The 19,694-nt window shown below is 44.6% G+C and overlaps 1 protein-coding gene across 6 annotated transcripts in view; it reads left to right on the top strand.

Moving 5' to 3' along the window:
* The first annotated feature begins 1,060 nt into the window (after window positions 1-1,060).
* Window positions 1,061-19,694, top strand: part of LOC140212185 (2-hydroxyacylsphingosine 1-beta-galactosyltransferase-like) — a 41,198-nt gene continuing 22,564 nt past the window's right edge. The window contains exons 1-3 of one of the 6 annotated variants that reach the window (XM_072282847.1): window positions 1,061-1,190; window positions 15,344-15,476; window positions 17,398-18,229. In XM_072282847.1, the coding sequence (XP_072138948.1) occupies window positions 15,472-15,476; window positions 17,398-18,229 (837 nt within the window). In that variant the 5' untranslated portion in view covers window positions 1,061-1,190; window positions 15,344-15,471. Of the gene's footprint in view, window positions 1,191-11,204; window positions 11,380-15,343; window positions 15,477-16,068; window positions 16,090-17,397; window positions 18,230-19,694 lie in introns of those variants that run through there. The other 5 variants (XM_072282850.1, XM_072282849.1, XM_072282852.1 and 2 more) reach the window with 5 other exon arrangements.

Genomic DNA, 19,694 nt, shown 5'->3' with positions numbered 1-19,694 from the left:
CAGCAGGCAGTGAAAAAGGCGAATAGTATGCTGGCATTTATAGCGAGAGGATTCGAGTACAGGAGCAGGGAGGTACTACTGCAGTTGTACAAGGCCTTGGTGAGACCACACCTGGAGTATTGTGTGCAGTTTTGGTCCCCTAATCTGAGGAAAGACATCCTTGCCATAGAGGGAGTACAAAGAAGGTTCACCAGATTGATTCCTGGGATGGCAGGACTTTCATATGAAGAAAGACTGGATGAACTGGGCTTGTACTCGTTGGAATTTAGAAGATTGAGGGGGGATCTGATTGAAACGTATAAGATCCTAAAGGGATTGGACAGGCTAGATGCAGGAAGATTATTCCCGATGTTGGGGAAGTCCAGAACGAGGGGCCACAGTTTGAGGATAGAGGGGAAGCCTTTTAGGACCGAGATTAGGAAAAACTTCTTCACACAGAGAGTGGTGAATCTGTGGAATTCTCTGCCACAGGAAACAGTTGAGGCCAGTTCATTGGCTATATTTGAGGGAGTTAGATATAGCCCTTGTGGCTACGGGGGTCAGGGGGTATGGAGGGAAGGCTGGGGCGGTGTTCTGAGTTGGATGATCAGCCATGATCATAATGAATGGCGGTGCAGGCTCCAAGGGCCGAATGGCCTACTCCTGCATCTATTTTCTATGTTTCTATATACACCCAATGGCCACTTTATTAGGTACAGTAGGCTATCTTAATAAACTAAGACAAAAACTTTTAAAAATGGATGCTAAAATATAATAAATATATTGCTATTCTTCTGACTTCACGTATAGAAACAGTGAGGGATACATCTTGGGTGAAAAAATTGAAACAGTATGAAGAGTCTCCACTCAAAACGTCGACTCATTATTCCTCTCCATAGACGCTGCCTGACTTGCAGAATTTCCTCCAGCGTTACTAATGAAGATTGAAGTAAGTTCTCCAGGAAATAAAAAGAAGGGAAATACATTCCCATAAAATACTCCAGGGGTGCTGGTTCTAACTGGAAAACAGGGGCACAGGTCCGTTTCCCACCCGGTGACTGCAGATCCAGTCGAGCTCGTTGTGAGTTGGGGCGGAGCCTGCAGGTAGGAAGTGAAACCGAACGGCTGAGAGAGAGCTCGGGGTTCCTGCTCTCCGGGTTCAGCGAGCGAGAGAGAGGTGGAGAGGCCGCTCGGCACACTCGGCCGGTCAGGTGAGCGGTCACGCTGTCTCTGTCTCTGTCTTTAACTGTCTGCAGGAAGAACGGTGCTGTAACCACTTGAAACGACGCTGACCAAACTAACCACGGCCGGCTTCCTGTGTTGGTTAAACCCAGCGCGACGCGCTGACTGCAGCCTTTCTTCAGAACTAGTTACTGAGCTTTCGGTATTTGTTTTAATGTTGACTCTGTCACTCGGCGACAAACATTTACCAGCGGTTGCAATTCACGTGATTCCTTAAAAAATATCGGGTGTAAGTAACCGGTTCCGAACAAAATGGTCCCACTCAGGTGGAATTTGTATTCTGATCCCAAGTTGCTTTCTGGCGCATGGTACGGAAAGGGGGTTGTGTAACGCCCTGTTTCACGGGACATTTTCCAGGTCACAGGTTTAACAGACTGGGATCTGCAGAATAATGCTGGCTTGTGAGAAAATAGCAGGGGTTATTTTCGTAAGAGTCTGGTAGGAGTATGAGATAGGAGGTGAACGTTCAGTCCTTTGAGTCTGGTCTATCCCACAATGGCTTCCACTTCTTTTGAAACTTTGGTTAAGAGATGGATCAGCCTCAGGTTTAGAGTGAACGCTTGGCCTGATAGTGTGTTTGAGAGAGTGCTGAGTCTTGACTGGTGATTCTCTGAAGGGCATCTTCAGAAGCCCATCAACCCTACCGGGGGATAGGCCACCGATAGCAGCTTGCCAGTCCTCAGTCCTGAGTCAATGGTTGATCGACTCTGTGACTCAGCTTTCGAGTCAAGTCAAGTTGCTTTTATTGTCATTTCAACCATAACTGCTGGTACAGTACAAAGTGAAATCAAAACAATATTCCTCCAGGACCATGGTACTACCTGAAACAACACAAAACTACACTAGACTACCTGAAACAACACAAAAATGATACTAGACTACAGACCTGCACAGGACTACATAAGGTGCACAAAACAGTGCAAGATGGTACAATAATTAATAAACAAGACAGTGGGCACAGTAAAGGACAAATTACAATAATAAATGATGTAAATGTAAACAATTTAAACAATGTTTTAGCAGGAACCACTCAGTTCCAAAGGTCTAGGCGAAGACCCTTCCTTTCCCAAGGGTGAGGTTGTTGGAGCTGCTGTCGGTGTTTCTGTAGGCCTGGGTTTTACGGGGTGCGATTGCTCGCCCCATGCCCAACCCTCCTCCTTTTGCAGCCGGGCTTGGGACTGTCCAATGGTAGAGTTTCTCTGAAAGTCTCGGTTCTCGTTTTTAGATGTCTATCTGTCTGCGATTCCCTGACTTTGGAAGTTGTTTCTCTATTCATCCATCTATGTGCACTGTGGAATTGGCCCTTCAGGATGTGCTGCCCAACAATTTCCCAGTTCAATCTGAGCCTGATCATGGGACAATTTAAAATGACCAATTAACCAACCAACTGGTACGTCTTTGGACTGTGGGAGGAAGCCAGAACGCCCAAAGGAAACCCACGTGGTCACAAGGAGAATGCACAAACTCTTTACGGGCAAAGGCAGGAATTGAACCCCGGTCGCCTGCACTGTTAAGTGTTGTGCGCCCTAGCTGAGTTTTGGAATCAGGTTTGGAATTGGTTTATTATTGTCACTTGTTCCAAGCTAGAGTGAAAAGCTTGTCCTGCATACTGTTCATGCAGATCAAATCAGTACACGGTGCATTGAGGTACAACAAGGTAAAACAATAACAATGCAGAATAAAGTGTTACAGCTACAGAGAAAGTGCAGTGCAGGCAGACATACGGTGCAAGATCATGACAAAGTAGATTGTGAGGTGAGGAGTCCGTCCATTGTACTAGGGGACCATTCAGTAGTCTGACAATAGCAGGAGAGAAGCTGTCCTTGAGCCTGGTGGGACGTGCTTTCAGGCTTTTGTATGTTTTGCCTGATGGGAGAGTGGAGAAGGGAGAATGTCCATGGTGGGTGGGGTCTTTGATTAAGCCGGCTGCTTTCCTGAGGTAGTCAGAAATGTAGACAGAGTCCATGGAGGGGAGGTTGGCTTCTGTGATGTGCTGAGCTGTGTCCACAGCTCTGTGCACTTTCTTGTGGTCATGGGCAGAGCAGTTGCCAAACCAAGCTGTAATGTATCTGGAGAGGATGCTTTCTATGGTCTATTTCTAAAAATTGGTAAGGGAGCATGGGGACGTGCCAAATTTCTCTAGCCTCCTGAGGAATTCAAGGTGTTGGTCAGCTTTAGCCATAGTGTTGATGTGTGGACTAGGCCAGGCTATTGGTGATGTCCACTCCTAGGAAGTTTATAATCACACGCACTAAATATGGTGAGGTGCTGGTACAATGAAAAACTTGCCTGCAGCAGCATCACGAGCACATAGGTACAGACAATGCCCAGTATACATTATGCACACAAATACTGCCCATACAGTGAGAATAAAATGTGCAAAAGCAAGGCACCATCAGAGACGAGTCCAGACGGAGGTGGTGTGCAGTGTTCCATTGCTGAGGGAGGGTTACGCTTGTGCAGCTTGGTTCAAGAACCTGCTGGTTGTAGCTGTTCCTGAACCTTGTGGTGTGGGACTTCCGGCTTCTGACAGTAACGGTGAGAAGAGGGCATGGCCTGGACGGTGGTGATCGTTGATGATAGATGTTACCTTCTTGAACCAGCGCCCCTGTAGTGGTGGGGAGAGCTGTGCCCAGGGTGGACTGGGCTGTGTCCACTACACTCTGCAGGCCCCTTAACTGTAATGACAGCTTGTGCAATGATGGAGATATAAACCTCATCTGTGTGTGGACGAAAGGGCAGGACTTAACAATTAATTCTCTTGCTTGAATTGAATCAAGAATTAATTTATACTTTTTGGATTGAAATTTTTAAGTTTTTAAAAGTTTTTTTTAACATTTAGATTTAGAGATCACAGTAACAGGCCCTTCTGCCCTAATGAGCCAACACCACCCAATTATGATGATTATGATTATGAAGACACGCAGTCCTCTTTTATTGTCATTTAGTAATGCATGCATTAAGAAATGATACATTATTTCCTCCAGTGTGATATCACAAAACACAGGACAAACCAAGACTGAAAAAACTGACAAAACCACATAATTATAACATATAGTTACAACAGTGTAACAATACCATAACTTGATGAAGAAGTCCATGAGCACAGGAAAGTTCAAAGTTTCTCAAATGTCCCACATTTCACGCAGGCGGGAGAAGGAAGAAAAACTCTCCCTGCCATGCCGACCACAATCCGACTCTGAGTCATCTGAAAACTTCGAGCTCTGATCAACTCTCCGACACCGAGTACTGAGCGCCATCTCTGTCTGAACGATTCGACCTCCTTCTCGGTCGCCAAAAGCAGGCAAGGCCGAAGATTTTGAGGCCTACCCTCTGAAAGATTCCCGACCACACAGTAACGACAGCAGCGAACTGGTGTTTCAGAAATTTCTCCAGATGTTCCTCCGTACTTTCACGTCCATTCTCCATCAAATCAGAATTGTCCACGGCCCCTATTTAACAGATACAATATCATTTTTCACCGGAGAGCTGCGTACGCGCGGCGCACTGCCATCTTCTCCTCCCGCCAGGTTGCTTCAGTTTTATACTCATGTGACCAGTTAACCTACCAACCTGTACATTGTTAGAATGTAGGAGAAAACTGGAGCATCCGAGGGAAACCTATGTGGCCTCAGGAAGAATGTATAAACTCCTTAGAGTTGGCGGTGGGAATTGAGCCTAGGTCGCTGAGTTACAGTGGCATGCAAAAGTTTGGGCACCCCTGCTCAAAATTTCTGTTACTGTGAATAGCTAAGCGAGTAAAAAATGACCCGATTTCCAAAAGGCATAAAGTTAAAGATGACACATTTCTTTAATATTTTAAGCAAGAAAACTTTTTTATTTCCATCTTTTACAGTTTTAAAATAACAAAAAAGGAAAAGGGCCCGACGCAAAAGTTTGGGCACCCTGCATGGCCAGCACTTAGTAACACCTCCTTTGGCAAGTATCACAGCTTGTAAACGGTTTCTGTAGCCAGCTAAGAGCCTTTCAATTCTTGTTTGGGGGATTTTCGCCCATTCTTCCTTGCAAAAGTCTTCCAGTTCTGTGAGATTCTTGGTCCGTCTTGTATGCACTGCTCTTTTGAGGTCTATCCACAGATTCTCGATGATGATTACGTTGGGGGATTGTGTGGGCCATGGCAAAACCTTCAGCTTGCTCCTCTTGAGGTAGTCCATTGTGGATTTTGAGGTGTGTTTAGGATCATTGTCCTGTTGTAGAAGCCATCCTCTTTTCATCTTCAGCTTTTTCACAGATGGTGTGATGTTTACTTCCAGAATTTGCTGGTATTTAATTGAATTCATTCTTCCCTCTACCAATGAAATGTTCCCCGTGCCACTGGCTGCAACACAAGCCCAAAGCATGATCGATCCACCCCTGTGCTTAACAGTTGGAGAGGTTTTCTTTTCATGAAATTCTGCACCCTTTTTTCTCCAAACATACCTTTGCTCATTGCGGCCAAAAATTTCTATTTTAACTTCATCAGTCCACAGGACTTGTTTCCAAAATGCATCAGGCTTGTTTAGATGTTCCTTTGCAAACTTCTGATGCTGAATTTTGTGGTGAGGACGCAGGAAAGGTTTTCTTCTGCATCCTCACCATGAAGGTCATATTTGTGCAGGTGTTGCTGCACAGTAGAACAGTGCACCACCACTCCAGAGTCTGTTAAATCTTCCTGAAGGTCTTTTGCAGTCAAACGGGGGTTTTGATTTGCCTTTCTAGCAATCCTACGAGCAATTCTCTCAGAAAGTTTTCTTGGTCTTCCAGACCTCAACTTGACCTCCACCGTTCCTGTTAACTGCCATTTCTTAATTACATTACGAACTGAGGAAACGGCTACCTGAAAATGCTTTGCTATCTTCTTATAGCCTTCTCCTGCTTTGTGGGCATCATTTATTTTAATTTTCAGAGTGCTAGGCAGCTGCTTAGAGGAGCTCATGGCTGCTGATTGTTGGGAAAAGGTTTGAGGAGTCAGGGTATTTATAAAGCTTTGAAATTTGCATCACCTGGCCTTTCCTAACGATGACTGTGAACAAGCCGTAGCCGTAACAAGCTAATTAAGGTCTGAGACCTTGGTGAAAGTTATCTGAGAGCACAAATCTCTTGGGGTGCCCAAACTTTTGCATGGTGCTCCTTTCCTTTTTTCACTCTAAAATTGTATAAAACAAAAATAATACACTAATCTTGCTTAAAATGTTGAAAAGAATGTTTCATCTTTAACTTTGTGACTTTTGGAGATCAGTTCATCTTCTACTCACTTAACTATTCACAATAACAGAAATTTTGCCCAGGGGTGCCCACACTTTTGCATGCCACTGTATACTAACCGCTATGCTACTGTGGCACCCCTATTATCTCTTTATTGACAGGAGTTCTGTTACAAAGTGGGAGACTATTGTTATAAGTTGGGATGACTGTCTCTTTTTATCTTTGCACGTTGCTTTCAGACTGAGAATGTGAGGCATCTCTACCTCAAGGTTCTTGGCCAGTCTGAAGTTGGGCCCCTCAGTCTTGCTCAAGGCATCTGTTAGAGATGGACTGTGAGGCTACTCCAGATAACTGGACTTGGCCTTCTACCCTTGGGGCAGGGATGGCAAATCTATGGTACGTGTGCCCAAATTTTGTGGGTACGTGACGAAGGGTTCTGGCCCGAAACGTCGACTCATCGTTTCCACGGATGCTGCCCAACCTGCTGAGTTCCTCCAGCGTGTTGTAAGTGGTGCATATCACAAGTCCTAGCTATGCGACCACTGGTGCCAGGCAGACAATCTCTGAAGAGTGTTGATAATGGCTGGGGTCATCCATCTTGTAAAAAGGCTGTGTAGAAGAAGGCAATGGCAAGCCACTTCTGTAGAAAAATTTGTCAAGAACAATCATGGTCATGAGATTGTGATCACGCATGTCATACGACTTGGCACGTAATGACAATGTCATACTTCACGGCACCTAATGATGATGATGGTGTCTAAAGTGCTTCATTTATTTCAATCTGTCTCTGTAATTCTTTTATTATTAGTAAGACAATGAATACACATAAGTAAGCAGCAGGACTTCTTTTTTCTTAAACGAGTCCATAATTATTGTTACTATTATTATTCAAAGTTACCATGACACTCGAGAGAACCTTTTAGAAGATTATTGCCAATTTGAGCACACTGCTCTCGGAGATTTGCCACCCCTATGTTAGGGTCTGATTCTGGACCTATAATGAGACATGTTCTTGCTCTGAAAGAAACTCTCTCGTTGAACTGGCTTTGTGTCTCAAATACAAAATGCAGGAGGAACTCAGCAGGTCAGGCAATAGCCATGGAAAGGAATAAATAGTCAACATTTTGGGCCGAGATCCTTCTTCAGGATTGGAAAGGAAGGGGGCAGAAGCTGGACTAAAATGGTTAGTTCTGGCTTCTGGTTTTGTGTTCTGTTCTGGTTGCCTCATTATAGGAAGGATGCAGAAGCTTTCGAGAGGGCACAGAGGAGATTTCCTAGGATGTTGCCTAGATTAGAGAGCATGTCTTATGAGGATGGGTTGAGTGAACTTGGCCTTTTCTCTTTGGAGCGAAGAAGGATGAGGGGTGACTTGATAGAGATATACAAGATGATAAGAGGCATAGGCTGAGTGGAAAGCCAGAGACTTTTTCCCAGGGAAGAAATAGCTAATACAAGGGGACATGATTTTAAGGTGATTGGTGGAAGGTATAGGGAAGATAGAACATAGAAATCTACAGCACATCACTGGCCCTTCGGCCCACAATGTTGTGCTGACCATATAACCTACTCTAGAAACTGCCTGGAATTTCCCTACCGCATAACCCTCTATTTTTCTAAGCTCTCTGTACATATCTAAGAGTCTTTTAAAAGACCCTGTTGTACCTGTCTCTACCACCTTCACTGGCAGTGCACCACTCTCTGTGTGAAAAATTTACCTCTGACATCCCCCTTGTACCTACTTCAAAGCACCTTAGATTTATGCCCCTCACGTTAGCCATTTCAGCCCTGGGAAAGAGCCTCTGGCTATCCACGCTATCAATGCCTCTCATCATCTTAAACGCTTCTATCAGGTCCCCTCTTGACCTCCATCGCTCCAAGGAGAAAAGGCCAAGTTCACTCAACCTATTCTCATAAGGTACGCCCTCCAATCCAGACAACATCCTCGTAAATCTCCCCTGCACTCTGTCTATAGTATCCACATTCTTCCTGTAGTGAGGTGACCAGAGCTGAACACAATACTCCAAGTGGGGTCTAACTAAGGTCTTGTGTAGCTTTAAAATTAACTCACGCCTCTTGAACTCAGTCCCACGGTTGATGAAGGCCAAAATACCATACACCTTCTTAACAACACTGTTAACCTGCGCAGCAGCTTTGAGTGTCCAATGGACATGGACTCCAAGATCACTCAAGCCCTCCACACTGCCAAGAGTCTTACCATTAATATTATATTCTGTCTTCAAATTTGACCTACTGAAATGAACCACTTCACACTTATTTGGGTTGAGCTCCTCTGCCACTTCTCAGCCCAGTTCTGCATCCTATCGATGTCCCACTGTAACCTCTGACAACCCTCCAGACTATCCACAACACCCCCAACCTTTGTGTCATCAGCAGATTTACTAACCCATCCCTCCACTTCCTCATCCAGGTCATTTATAAAAGTCACAAAAAGGAGGGGTCCCAGAACGGATCCCTGCGGAACACCACTGGTCACTGACCTCCATGCAGAATATGAACCATCTACAACCACTCTTTGCCTTCTGTTGGCAAGCCAAATCTGGATATGCAAAGCAAGATCTCCTTGGATCCCATGCCTCCTTAGTTTCTCAATGAGCTTTGCATGGATAGGCAAAGAATTCCACAGATTCACCACTCTCTGGCTAAAGAAATTCCTCCTCATATGCATTCTAAAAGAATTCCCCCCTACTCTGAGGATGTGTCTTCTGGTCTTCGACTCTCCCACTGTAGGAAACATCCTCTCCACATCCACTCTGTCAAGGCCTTTCACCATTTGATGGATGTCAATGAGGTCATCCCTCACTCTTCTGATTGCTAGTGAATACAGGCCCAGAACCATCAGATGTTCTTCGGAGGACAAGGCATTCAATCCTGGAATAATTTTTGTGAACCTCCATTGAACCCTCTCCAGTTTCAGCACATCCTTTCTGAGATAAGGAACCCAAAACTGCTCACAATACTCCAAGTGAGACCTCATCAGTGCTTTATAAAGTTTCAACATTACATCCTTGCTTTGATATTCTTGTCCTTTTGAAATGACTGCTAACATTGCATTTGCCTTCCTCACCACAAACTCAACCTGCAAATGAACATTTAGGGAACCTGCACAAGGACTCCCAGGTCTCTTTGCATCTCAGTTTTTTGTAATTTCAAACCATTTAGAAAATAGTCAACCCTCTCATTTCTTCTATCAAAGTGCGTGACCATACACTTCCCAACACTGTATTCTATCTGCAATTTCTTTGCCCATTCTCCTAATCTAAGTCCTTCTGTAGCCTCTCTACTTCCTCAAAGCTACCTGCACCTCCACCTATCTTGATATTGTCAGCAAGCTTTGCATCAAAGCCATCAATTCCATCATCCAAATCATTGACATATAATGTAAAAAGAATCAGTCCAATCACAGACGCCTTTGGAACACCACTAGTCACCAGCAGCCAACCAGAAAAGGCTCCATTTATTCCCACTCTTTCCAATCAGCCACTGATTTATCCATGCTAGAATCTTTCCTGTAATACCATGGGCTCATAGCTTATTAAGCAGCCTCATGTGTGGCACCTTCTAAAAGTCCTACTGAAAATACAAGTACACATCCTGCTATATATTGCAGCTATATAGGACACTGGTCAGGCCCCACTTGGAGTACTGTGCTCAGTTCTGGTCACCTCACTACAGGAAGGATGTGGAAACTATAGAAAGGGTGCAGAGGAGATTTACAAGGATGTTGCCTGGATTGGGGAGCATGCCTAATGAGAATAGGTTGAGTGACAGAGCATGAGAGGTAACCTGATAAAGGTGTATAAGATGATGAGAGACATTGATCATGTGGATAGTCAGAGGCTTTTTTTCCAGGGCTGAAATGGCTAACACAAAAAGGCACAACTTTAAAGTGCTTGGAAGTAGGTACGAGTAGATGTCAGGTGTAAGTTTTTTACGCAGAGAGTGGTGAGTGCGTGGAATGGGCTGCCAGTGACGGTGGTGGAGATGGATATGATAGGGTCTTTTAAGAGACTCCTGGATAGGTACATGGAGCTCAAAAAAATAGAGGGCTATGGGTAACCCTTGGTAATTTCTAAGTAAGTACATGTTCGGCACAGCATTGTGGGCTGAAGGGCCTGTATTGTGCTGTAGGTTTTCTATGTTTATTCCGCATACTGTGTGCATTCAGATACAACACTTTCAGTCCTGTATTCACCCTTTTCGAATATGTCACACCAAGCTCAACCTTGTGATTTCTAACTTTGTCTGAGGTCTTACCAACGTCTGCCTCCATGACCTCTCCTCAAGCTGTTCTGGCACTGTGGTTCCCACCTCCCTGCAACTCTAGTTTAAACCCCACCGTGCAGCATTGACAAACCTTCTGGCTAGGATATTAGTTCTCCTTCAGTTCAGGTGCAAACTGTTCCCTCTGTACGGGTCCCCTCCCCTGACTGTATCCAAAGTGATATACCCATTGTTGAGGGGGATGGCTACTCTGCACTGGCTCCTTAACCTTTTCCCCTTCCTGACTCTGACCCAGTTTCCTGTGTCCTGCACCTTGAGTGTAACTACCTTGCTATGTGTCTTGTCTATCATCCCTTCAGCCTTCTGAATGGTCCGGAGTTCATCCAGTTCCAACTCCAACTTGATAATGTGGTTTGTTAGAAGCTGCAGCTGGATGCACCTCGCAGTTTTATTGGTGAGGGACACTGGAGGTCTCCCTGCCTTCCCACATCCCGCAGGAGGAGCACTGCACTATCCTGCCTGTTGTCTCTACCTAGGTGAGCAGATACAAAGAAGAGAACGAGAAAACTTGAGCTTTTCTGTCCTTTGCTTTCTCTTCGCGGAAGCCTTGAAGAGCTAAAGCCTTAAGATCACCACTCTGCAGATGTTCACTCAGACAACGGACGCTGCGACGAAGGTTTATATTTGAATACACACAGTATATGGAATAAGGTAGGTGATCTTGTAGTGCAGTTAAAGATTGGTAGGTATCACCGAGATGTGGCTGAAAAGAAACCATAGTTGGGAGCTTAACATTCAAGGAGACACCTTGTAGTGAAAGGACAGGCAGGTAGACAGCGTGGGTGGGCAGGCTCTGTTGGTAAAAAATGAAATCAAATCCTTAGAAAGAGGTGACATAGGATTGGAAGGTGTAGAATCGTTGTGGGTAGAGTTTAGATACTGCATGAGTGAAAAGGCCCTGGCCAGGAAGCGGGATATAAATTTCAGTGGGAGATAGAAAGGCATTAATAATCAGGGCAATGTTACAATAGTCATGGGGGATTTCAAAAAGCAGGTAGATTGGGAAAATCAGGTTGATGCTGGATCCCAAGAGAGGGAATTTGTAGAATACCTACAAGATGGGTTTTTAGAGCAGCTTGCTGTTGAGCCCACTAGGGGAAAGGCAATTCTGGGATTGGGTGTTTTCAAATGAATCAGATTTGATTAAAGAGCTTAAAGTAAAGAAATTGTTGAGAGGCAGTGATCATAATATGATCAACACAGGTGCCCCCAGGGTTGTGTCCTGAGTCCCCTTCTCTACTCCCTTTACACCCACGACTGTGCTGCCACACACAACTCCAATCTGCTGATCTGATTTGCAGATGACAGGATATTGATCGACCTTACTTTTAGCAGCGATGAGACAGCCCACAGCGGAGAGGTTCGACACCCTGACACAGTGGTGCCGAGACAACAACCTCTCCCTCAGTGTCCAAAAGCAAAAGAGCTGATGGTGGATTACAGGAGGAACGCAGAGGGGTTTGCCCCGATCAACGTCGATGGGACTGCAGTTGAGAGAGTGAGTAGTTTCAAGCTCTTTGGTATACACGTCACCAAAGATCTCACCTGAACTGTACACACCGGCTGTGTGGCAAAAAAAGCACAACAGCGTCTCTTTCACTTTGGGTGACTGAAGAAGTTCAGCAAGAGCCCCCAAATTCTCAAGACCTTCTGCAGGAGCACCATTGAGAGCATCCTGACTGGCTGTATCCCCGCCTGGTACGAGAACTGCACCAACCTTGATCGCTGGGCACTGCGGAGAGTGGTACGGACAGCCCAGTGCATCTGTGGATGTGAACTTCATCCATTGAGGACACTTACAGCAGCAGGTGCATAAAGAAGGCCTGGAAGATCATTGAGATCACCAGTCACCCGTCACCCCAACCATAAACTGTTTCAGCTGCTTTCGCATGGCAAATGGTACCACATCATTGAAGCCAGGACCAACAGGCTATGGGACAGCTTCTTTCTACAACCCATTGGACTTATAAATTCATATGTCATTGCAACGGAGTCATAATGCAAAGATGTTTACTCCCCCACGTTGTGGGATGGATGTAAGATTTAAATAAATTCAAATTCAATTCACCCTGCAGTTTGAGAGGGAGAAGATAAAGATAGTTGTATCCATATTACAGTGGATTAAAGAGAATTACAGAGGCATGAGAGAGGAGCTGGATAAAATAGATTGGAAAAAAACACCGGCAGAACAGCCATGGCTGGTGTTTCTGGGGTAATTCAGAAGGTGAAGATAGATACATCCTAAAGATGAAAAAAATATTCTAAATTGAGAATGAGGCACCCATGGATGACAAGGGAAGTCAAAGGCAACTTAAAAGCAAGAGAAGGCATATAATTAGAGCAAAAATTAGTGGGAAGTTAGAGAATTAGGAAGGTGTCAAAAAATTCCCAACAGAAAGCAACTAAAAAAACCATAAGGAGGGAAAAGATGAAGTATGAAGCTAGTCAAAAATATCAAAGAGGATACTATAAGTTTTTTTCAGATATATACCGAGTAAAAGAGAGGCAAGAATGAATATTGAAAATAACACTGGAGAGATAGTAATGGAGGCAAAGGAAATGACAGACAAACCTAATAAGTATTTTGCATCAGTCTACACTGTGGAAGACACTAGTGTGCCAGAAGTTCAAAGCTGTCAGGGGGCATAAGTAAGTGTCATTGCTATTACTAAGGAGAAGGTACTTGGGAAGCTGAAAGGTCTGATGGTACCTAAGTCAGCTGGAGCAGGTGGATGAACCCTCAGGATTCTCAAAAAGGTAGCTAAAGAGATTGTAGAGACATTAGTAATGATCTTTCAATAATTACTAGATCCTGGAATGGTTCTGGAAGGACTGAAAAATTGTAAATGTTACTCTACTCTTTAAGAAGGGAGCGAGGCAGAGGAAAGGAAATTATAGGCCAGTTAGCCTGACTTCAGTATTTGGAAAGATGTTGGAGTCCATTATTAAGGATGAGGTTTTGAAGTTATTGGAGGCACATGATAAAGTATTCCAAAGCCATCAGGGTTTCCTTAAGGGAAAATCTTGCTTGACAAATCGGTTGGAATTCTCTGAGGAAATAACAGGTAGGATGGACAAAGGAGAGTCAATGGATGTTGTTTACTTGAATTTTTCAGAAGGTCTTTGACAAGGTGCCACACTTGAAACTGCTTAACAAGATAAGAGCTCATGGTATTATAGAAAAGATACAAGCATGGACAGAAGATTAGCTGATTGGCAGGAAGCAAAGAGTTGGAATTAAGGGGTCCTATTCTGGTTGGCTGCCAATGATTAGTGCTGTTCTGCTGGGACCAGTGTTGGGACTGCTTCTTTTCACATTATGTGCCAATGCTTTGGATGAAGAATTTGAATGCTTTGTAGCCAGGATTGCAGATGATACTAAGATAGTGGGAGGGGCAGGTGGTTTTGAGGAAGCAGGGAGCCTGCAGGACTTAGACAGAATGGGAGAATGGACAAAGAAAGTGGCAATGGAATATAGTGCAGGGTAGTGTATGGTCATGCACTTTGTTAGAAGAAATAAAGAAAGGCATAAATTATTTTCTAATCGGGGAGAAAATTTAAACATCAGAGATGCAAAGGAATTTGGGAGGCCTTGTGCAGGATTCCCTGAAGGCTAACTTGCAGATTGAGTCATTGGTAACAAAGGCAAATGTGGCGTTAGCATTTATATCCTAGTCCTCTTGGAATCAAAGTATGGATGTGATGCTGAGGCTTTATAAGGCATTGGTCAGACGGCACGGAGTACTGTAAGCAGTTTTATGCCACTTATCTAAGAAAAGATGTTCTGGCAGTGGAGGGTGTCCAGAGGAGGTTCAGGAGACTGATTCTGGGAATGAAACTGTTAACATATGAGGAGTATTTGATGGCTCCTGGCTTGAACTCTGCAGTTTAGAAGATTGAGGGGGGATCTTTTTGAAACCTGTCGAATATTGAAAGGCCTAGACAGAGTGGATGTGAAATGCATCATTTGATTTAACAACCAACACAGTCTGAGGATGTGCTGGGGCAGCCCGCAAGTTTTCCAGTGTCAACATAACCTGTCCACAACGTTCAGCAGAACAACACAAACAACAACAGCAAAACAAATGCCTTTCTTCTTGAATATTTTGAAAATGCTAAGGGTTTGGAATAACTTCATTCACCCCATCGCTGAAATGATTCCACACACTATAGACTCACTTTCATGGCCTCTATAGTTAGATACTTATTACTTGTGTATTTATTGTTTTATTTTTTTCCTTTTTGTATTTACACATCCTTTGAGTTAGTGCTGCTGTTCAGGGGGTCCGGGGTTCTTGTACAGGAACTGCTAAATGTTACTGTGCATGATCATAAACAGTGAGCATCTGGGCACAAGGGTGGATGCACCTTCCAGTTCTATGGTGAAAATGCACCTGGAATATTGATCCCAGGCCTGGCTTCTTTATAGACTGAGGGATTGCAGCATTAGATTCATCAGATTAATCTCTGGGCTTTCTTTTTGTTGTCTGAGGAACAGGTAAACAAACTTCCTTAAGGTATACTTCCTTATGTTCAGAAGAATGAGTGTCATCTCAATGAAACATTTAGAATCCTTATTAGGCTTGACAAATAGGTGTGGTTTTCCCTGTTTCAGGTGTCTAGAGGATACTTCTTCACCCAGAGGGTAGTAAACCTTTGGAATTCTGCCTGAAGATTCTTCAGAATTCTTCCTCTGCCCAAGAGGTCTATGGAAGCTCAGTCACTGAATATCTTCAAGCCCTGATGAGGTGTTTTGGTCTGAAATGTCGACTGTTTATTTATTTCTTTGGATGCTGCCCGACCTGCTGAATTCCTCCAGCATTTTGTGTGTGTGTGTGTGTGTGTGTGTGTGTGTGTGTGTTACTCTGGCTTTCCAGCATCTGCAGAATCTCTTGTGTTTATGCATTTTTCTGTATGTTTTGATGCACATGTGATAAATAAATGAAAGAAATGAATCTGAGAATTTATGGCCATCAGAGTTGGGTGTAGAACGCAAAACAGTGCTGCACAGGAATTGGCCCTTCAATTTAAATGCTGGGCCAGAGGGACTGAAAAGGCAGGGTGTCAGGATCACAGATAAGGGTCAGGCTGGTTCTGCTCGTTGCCCTGTGATGCTTGCTCTGCCCTTCACTGCACTGAGGCTGCAGGCCTGGTCTAGCTGCTCCAGGCTTCGAGGCTGAAGGCTCACTTCTGTTTGAAATGCTACTTGCTTATTTTTATTGTTTGCATGATTTGTTTTTTTTTCCTCTCTCTGCACGTTGGGTGTTTGTCGGTCTTTTTTTTAATGGGTTCTTTTGGTTTCTTGTTTTGCAGCTGCTTGCAAGGAGATGAATCTCAAGCATATAATGTATACATACTTCGGTAATAAATGTACTTTGAACAACAACATCGTGCCCAAACAATTAGTAATTAAATGACCAACTAAACTCATCCCTTCTGCCGACACCTCCTTTTCCCCACATTCGTGTGCCCATCTAAGTGTCTCGTAAAAGTCCCTAATGTATCTGCCTCTACCACCACCCCAGGCACCCACCACTCTTTTTTTTAAAGCCTGCCCCTCACATCTCCTTTGAAATTGCCCCTCTCACCTTAAATGCATGCCCTCTGGTACTAGACATTTCAACCCTGGAAAAAGGATACTCTCTGTCTTCTCTATCTGTGCCTCTCATACTCTTACAAACCTCTTCAGATCTCTTGTCAGCCTCCGTTGCTCCAGAGAAAACGATCCAGGTTTGTCTAACCAGTCATGCCCTCGAATCCAGGCAACATCCTGGTAAACCTCTTCTGCACCCTCTCCAAAGCCTCCACGTTCTTCTTAAAATAAGGTGACCAGAACCATATGTAATACACCAGGTGAGGCCTAACTAGAGTTTTATAAAGCTACAACACCACTTCCTGACCATGCAGTAACCCAACATCAAACATAGAACATAGAAGAGTACAGCACCAGAACAGGCCCTTCAGCCCACAATGTTGTTCCAAACCAAATAAGTGGCCAACCAATCTAGTCTCTCCTATCTACACAATGTCCATATCCCTCCGTTTTCCTCACATTCATGTGCCTATCTAGACACTTCTTAAAAGTCCCTAATGTATCTGCCTCTCCCACCATCCCAGGCACCCACCACTCTGTTTTTTTAAAGCCTGCCCCTCACATCTCCTCTGAAATTGCCCCCTCTCACCTTAAATGCATGCCCTCTGGTGTTAGACATTTCAACCCCAGGAAGCAGAAACTCCTTGTTAACTCTACCTAGGCCTCTCATAATGTTACAAACTTCTGTCAGATCTCTCCTCAGCCTCTGCTGCTCCAGAGAAAACAACCCGAGTTTGTCCAACCTCTTGTTATATAGCACATGGCCTCAAGTCCAGGCAGCATCCTGGTAAACCTCTTCTGCACCCTCCCCAAAGCCTCAACATCCTTCCTTTAATGGGAACTGCATTCAATACTCCAGATGTGGCCTTACCAGAGTTTTATAAAGCTGCAACATACCTTCCTGACCTTTGAGTTCAATGCCTTGACTAATAAAGGAAAGCAGGCCACATGCCTTCTTAACCACCCTATCGACCTGTGTAGACACTTCCCGGGAGCTATGAACTTGGACCCCAAGATCCCTCTGCTCATCTACACTGTCAGACAGAATGTTAACAGAGTTATTTTGCTCTCTACAGAATGAAGTTGCTGATTGTTCCCCTTTTCCTCCTCCTGTTGTCTTTGGTGTCCTTGAAGTTCTGTGCCGGGGCCAAGATAATGGTTATTCCACCCATCATGTTTGAGAGCCACCTGCAGATATTCCGGACGTTGGCCAAGGCCCTGCACAGCCGTGGGCACGAGGTAGTCCTTGTGGTGTCGGAGGGGCGCGAAATCGAGCAGTCTCCGTACTATCGGTCCCAGCTGTACCCTGGCATGTTCACCAGTCAGACTGCCGACGACTTCCTGCAGGAGAGAATGAGGAACATCTTCGCAGGCAAGCTGACCTCCCTGGAGCTGTTTGGCATTCTGGAATCCTACACGGCAAACTGTGACAGGATGGTGGGCAATCGAGAATTGGAGAGTCGTCTAAGGGAAGAGAAGTTTGACCTGTTACTGGTGGACCCCAATGAAATGTGTGGCTACGTCTATGCTGAGATCTTGGGGTTAAAACACGTGACATTTTCCACCGGGCTGTGGTTCCCAGCGGAGCTTGGGGCTCCTGCCCCAGTTTCCTATGTCCCGGAATTTAATTCTCTCATGACCGATCGGATGAACCTCTTGGAACGTGCGTGGAATGCTTTGATCTACATTGTCAGCCGTGTAGGCACCAGATGGGCCATCCTTCCGAGATATGATGCAATTGTGCAGAGGCACAAAGTGGGACCCGCCAGGTCGATGATGGAGGTTGTCCAAAGCTCGAGCATGTTCCTTCTCTGCACGGATGTGGCTCTGGAGTTTCCGCGTCCCAGTCTGCCCACAGTTGTGTTTGTGGGAGGAATCCTCACCAGGCAGGCAGACCCACTGTCAGAGGTGAGTTACACCAATCACTCTTTAACCAAAGGTCCCATTTTGTCTCATAAATCAACCGTTGCTAGGTCTTGATGGAGAGGGCTTGAGCAGGATGGGACTTTATTCTCTGAACATAGAAGATTGAGGGGTGATCTTACAGAGGTCTATAAAACCATGAGGGTTGTCAAAAGGGTGAATGCGCACAGTCTTTTTCACAGGGTTGGGGAATCAAGAATTAGAGGGCATGGATTTATGGTGAGGGGGAGAGATTTCATAGGAATTTGAGGGGCAACATTTTCACCCTGAGGGTGGTCAGAATTACAGCCTCAGAATACAAAGACGCCCTTTAGAACAGAGATGAGGAGGAATTTCTTTAGCCAGAGGGCAGTGAATCTGTGATGGCTGTGGAGACCAAGTCATTGGGTGTATTTAAAGCAGACGTTGATAGGCTCTTGATAAGTCAGGGTGTCAAAGGTTACAGGGAGAATGGATAAAAAATCAGCTGTGATGGATTGGCAGAGCAAACTTGATGGGCCGATTGGCCTAGTTGTGCTGCTATGTCTTATTGTATATGGAATAAGCTGCTATAGAAAGTGACTTGAGTCAGAATCATTAGCAATATTTGAAAGGCACTTGCACAGGTACGTGAATAAGAAAGGTTGAGGAATATGGACTGAATGTGGGCAAATGGAGCTAACTCAAGTGGGAATCTTGGTTGACCAAGGACTAGATGGGCTGAATGGCCTGTTTCCCTGCTGTTTGACTCTAGGAGCTGTAATGATACACACAGTGCAAGCTAGACAGTTTCAAGTAATGGGCATTGAAAAGAAGAGAGTGTCAAATCCGAGCCGGCTGAACCCCTGAGGTGAGAAAGTGAAAAATGAGACCAAGTATGGATTTGCGATTTAAACAAAAAGGAGGAAAATGAACTCTTATTTTGGATGCTGAGAACACTTTGAGGTCAAGTGGTATCTTCTGAGGGAGGAAAGTGACCCAATCTTAAGTTATGAAGCAGAGGAGGGAGGGTGTTGGAGTCTGTAACTAAAGAAATAAGACAGTTTTAAAAAAAAACTTCTGACATTCTCCTTATACCTTCCTCCAATTACTTAAAGTTATGCCCCCTCATATTAACCATTTCAACTCCGGGGGGAAATGTCTCTAGCTGTCCACTCCACTCCAAGCCTCTTATCGTCTCGTACACCAAGTCACTTGCATCCTCCTTCACTCCCAAGAGAAAATCCTGAGATTTGCTCCAACCCAGTCAGCAATCTGCTAAGTCTCCTCTGCACCCTCTCAAAAGCTTCCATATCATTCCTATATCATATCAGAAATTAGTTCAAATAAAAGTATTAAAAGGGAGTTCAGACTGTAAATAGGCTTGTGCACCATGTTTGAGGAAAACTCCTGTAAGTTTCTTGTCATATACACCAGGTTCAATGAAATGCTTTGTTTGTGTGAAGCGCACAGCGTAAACAGTGTCCGTGGT

This window comes from Mobula birostris, chromosome 18, assembly GCF_030028105.1.
Source record: "Mobula birostris isolate sMobBir1 chromosome 18, sMobBir1.hap1, whole genome shotgun sequence".
In the NCBI taxonomy this organism is placed as follows: Eukaryota; Metazoa; Chordata; class Chondrichthyes; order Myliobatiformes; family Myliobatidae; genus Mobula; species Mobula birostris.
Note: the sequence above shows the minus strand (reverse complement) of the source record. Positions and strands in the feature narration are given on the sequence as shown.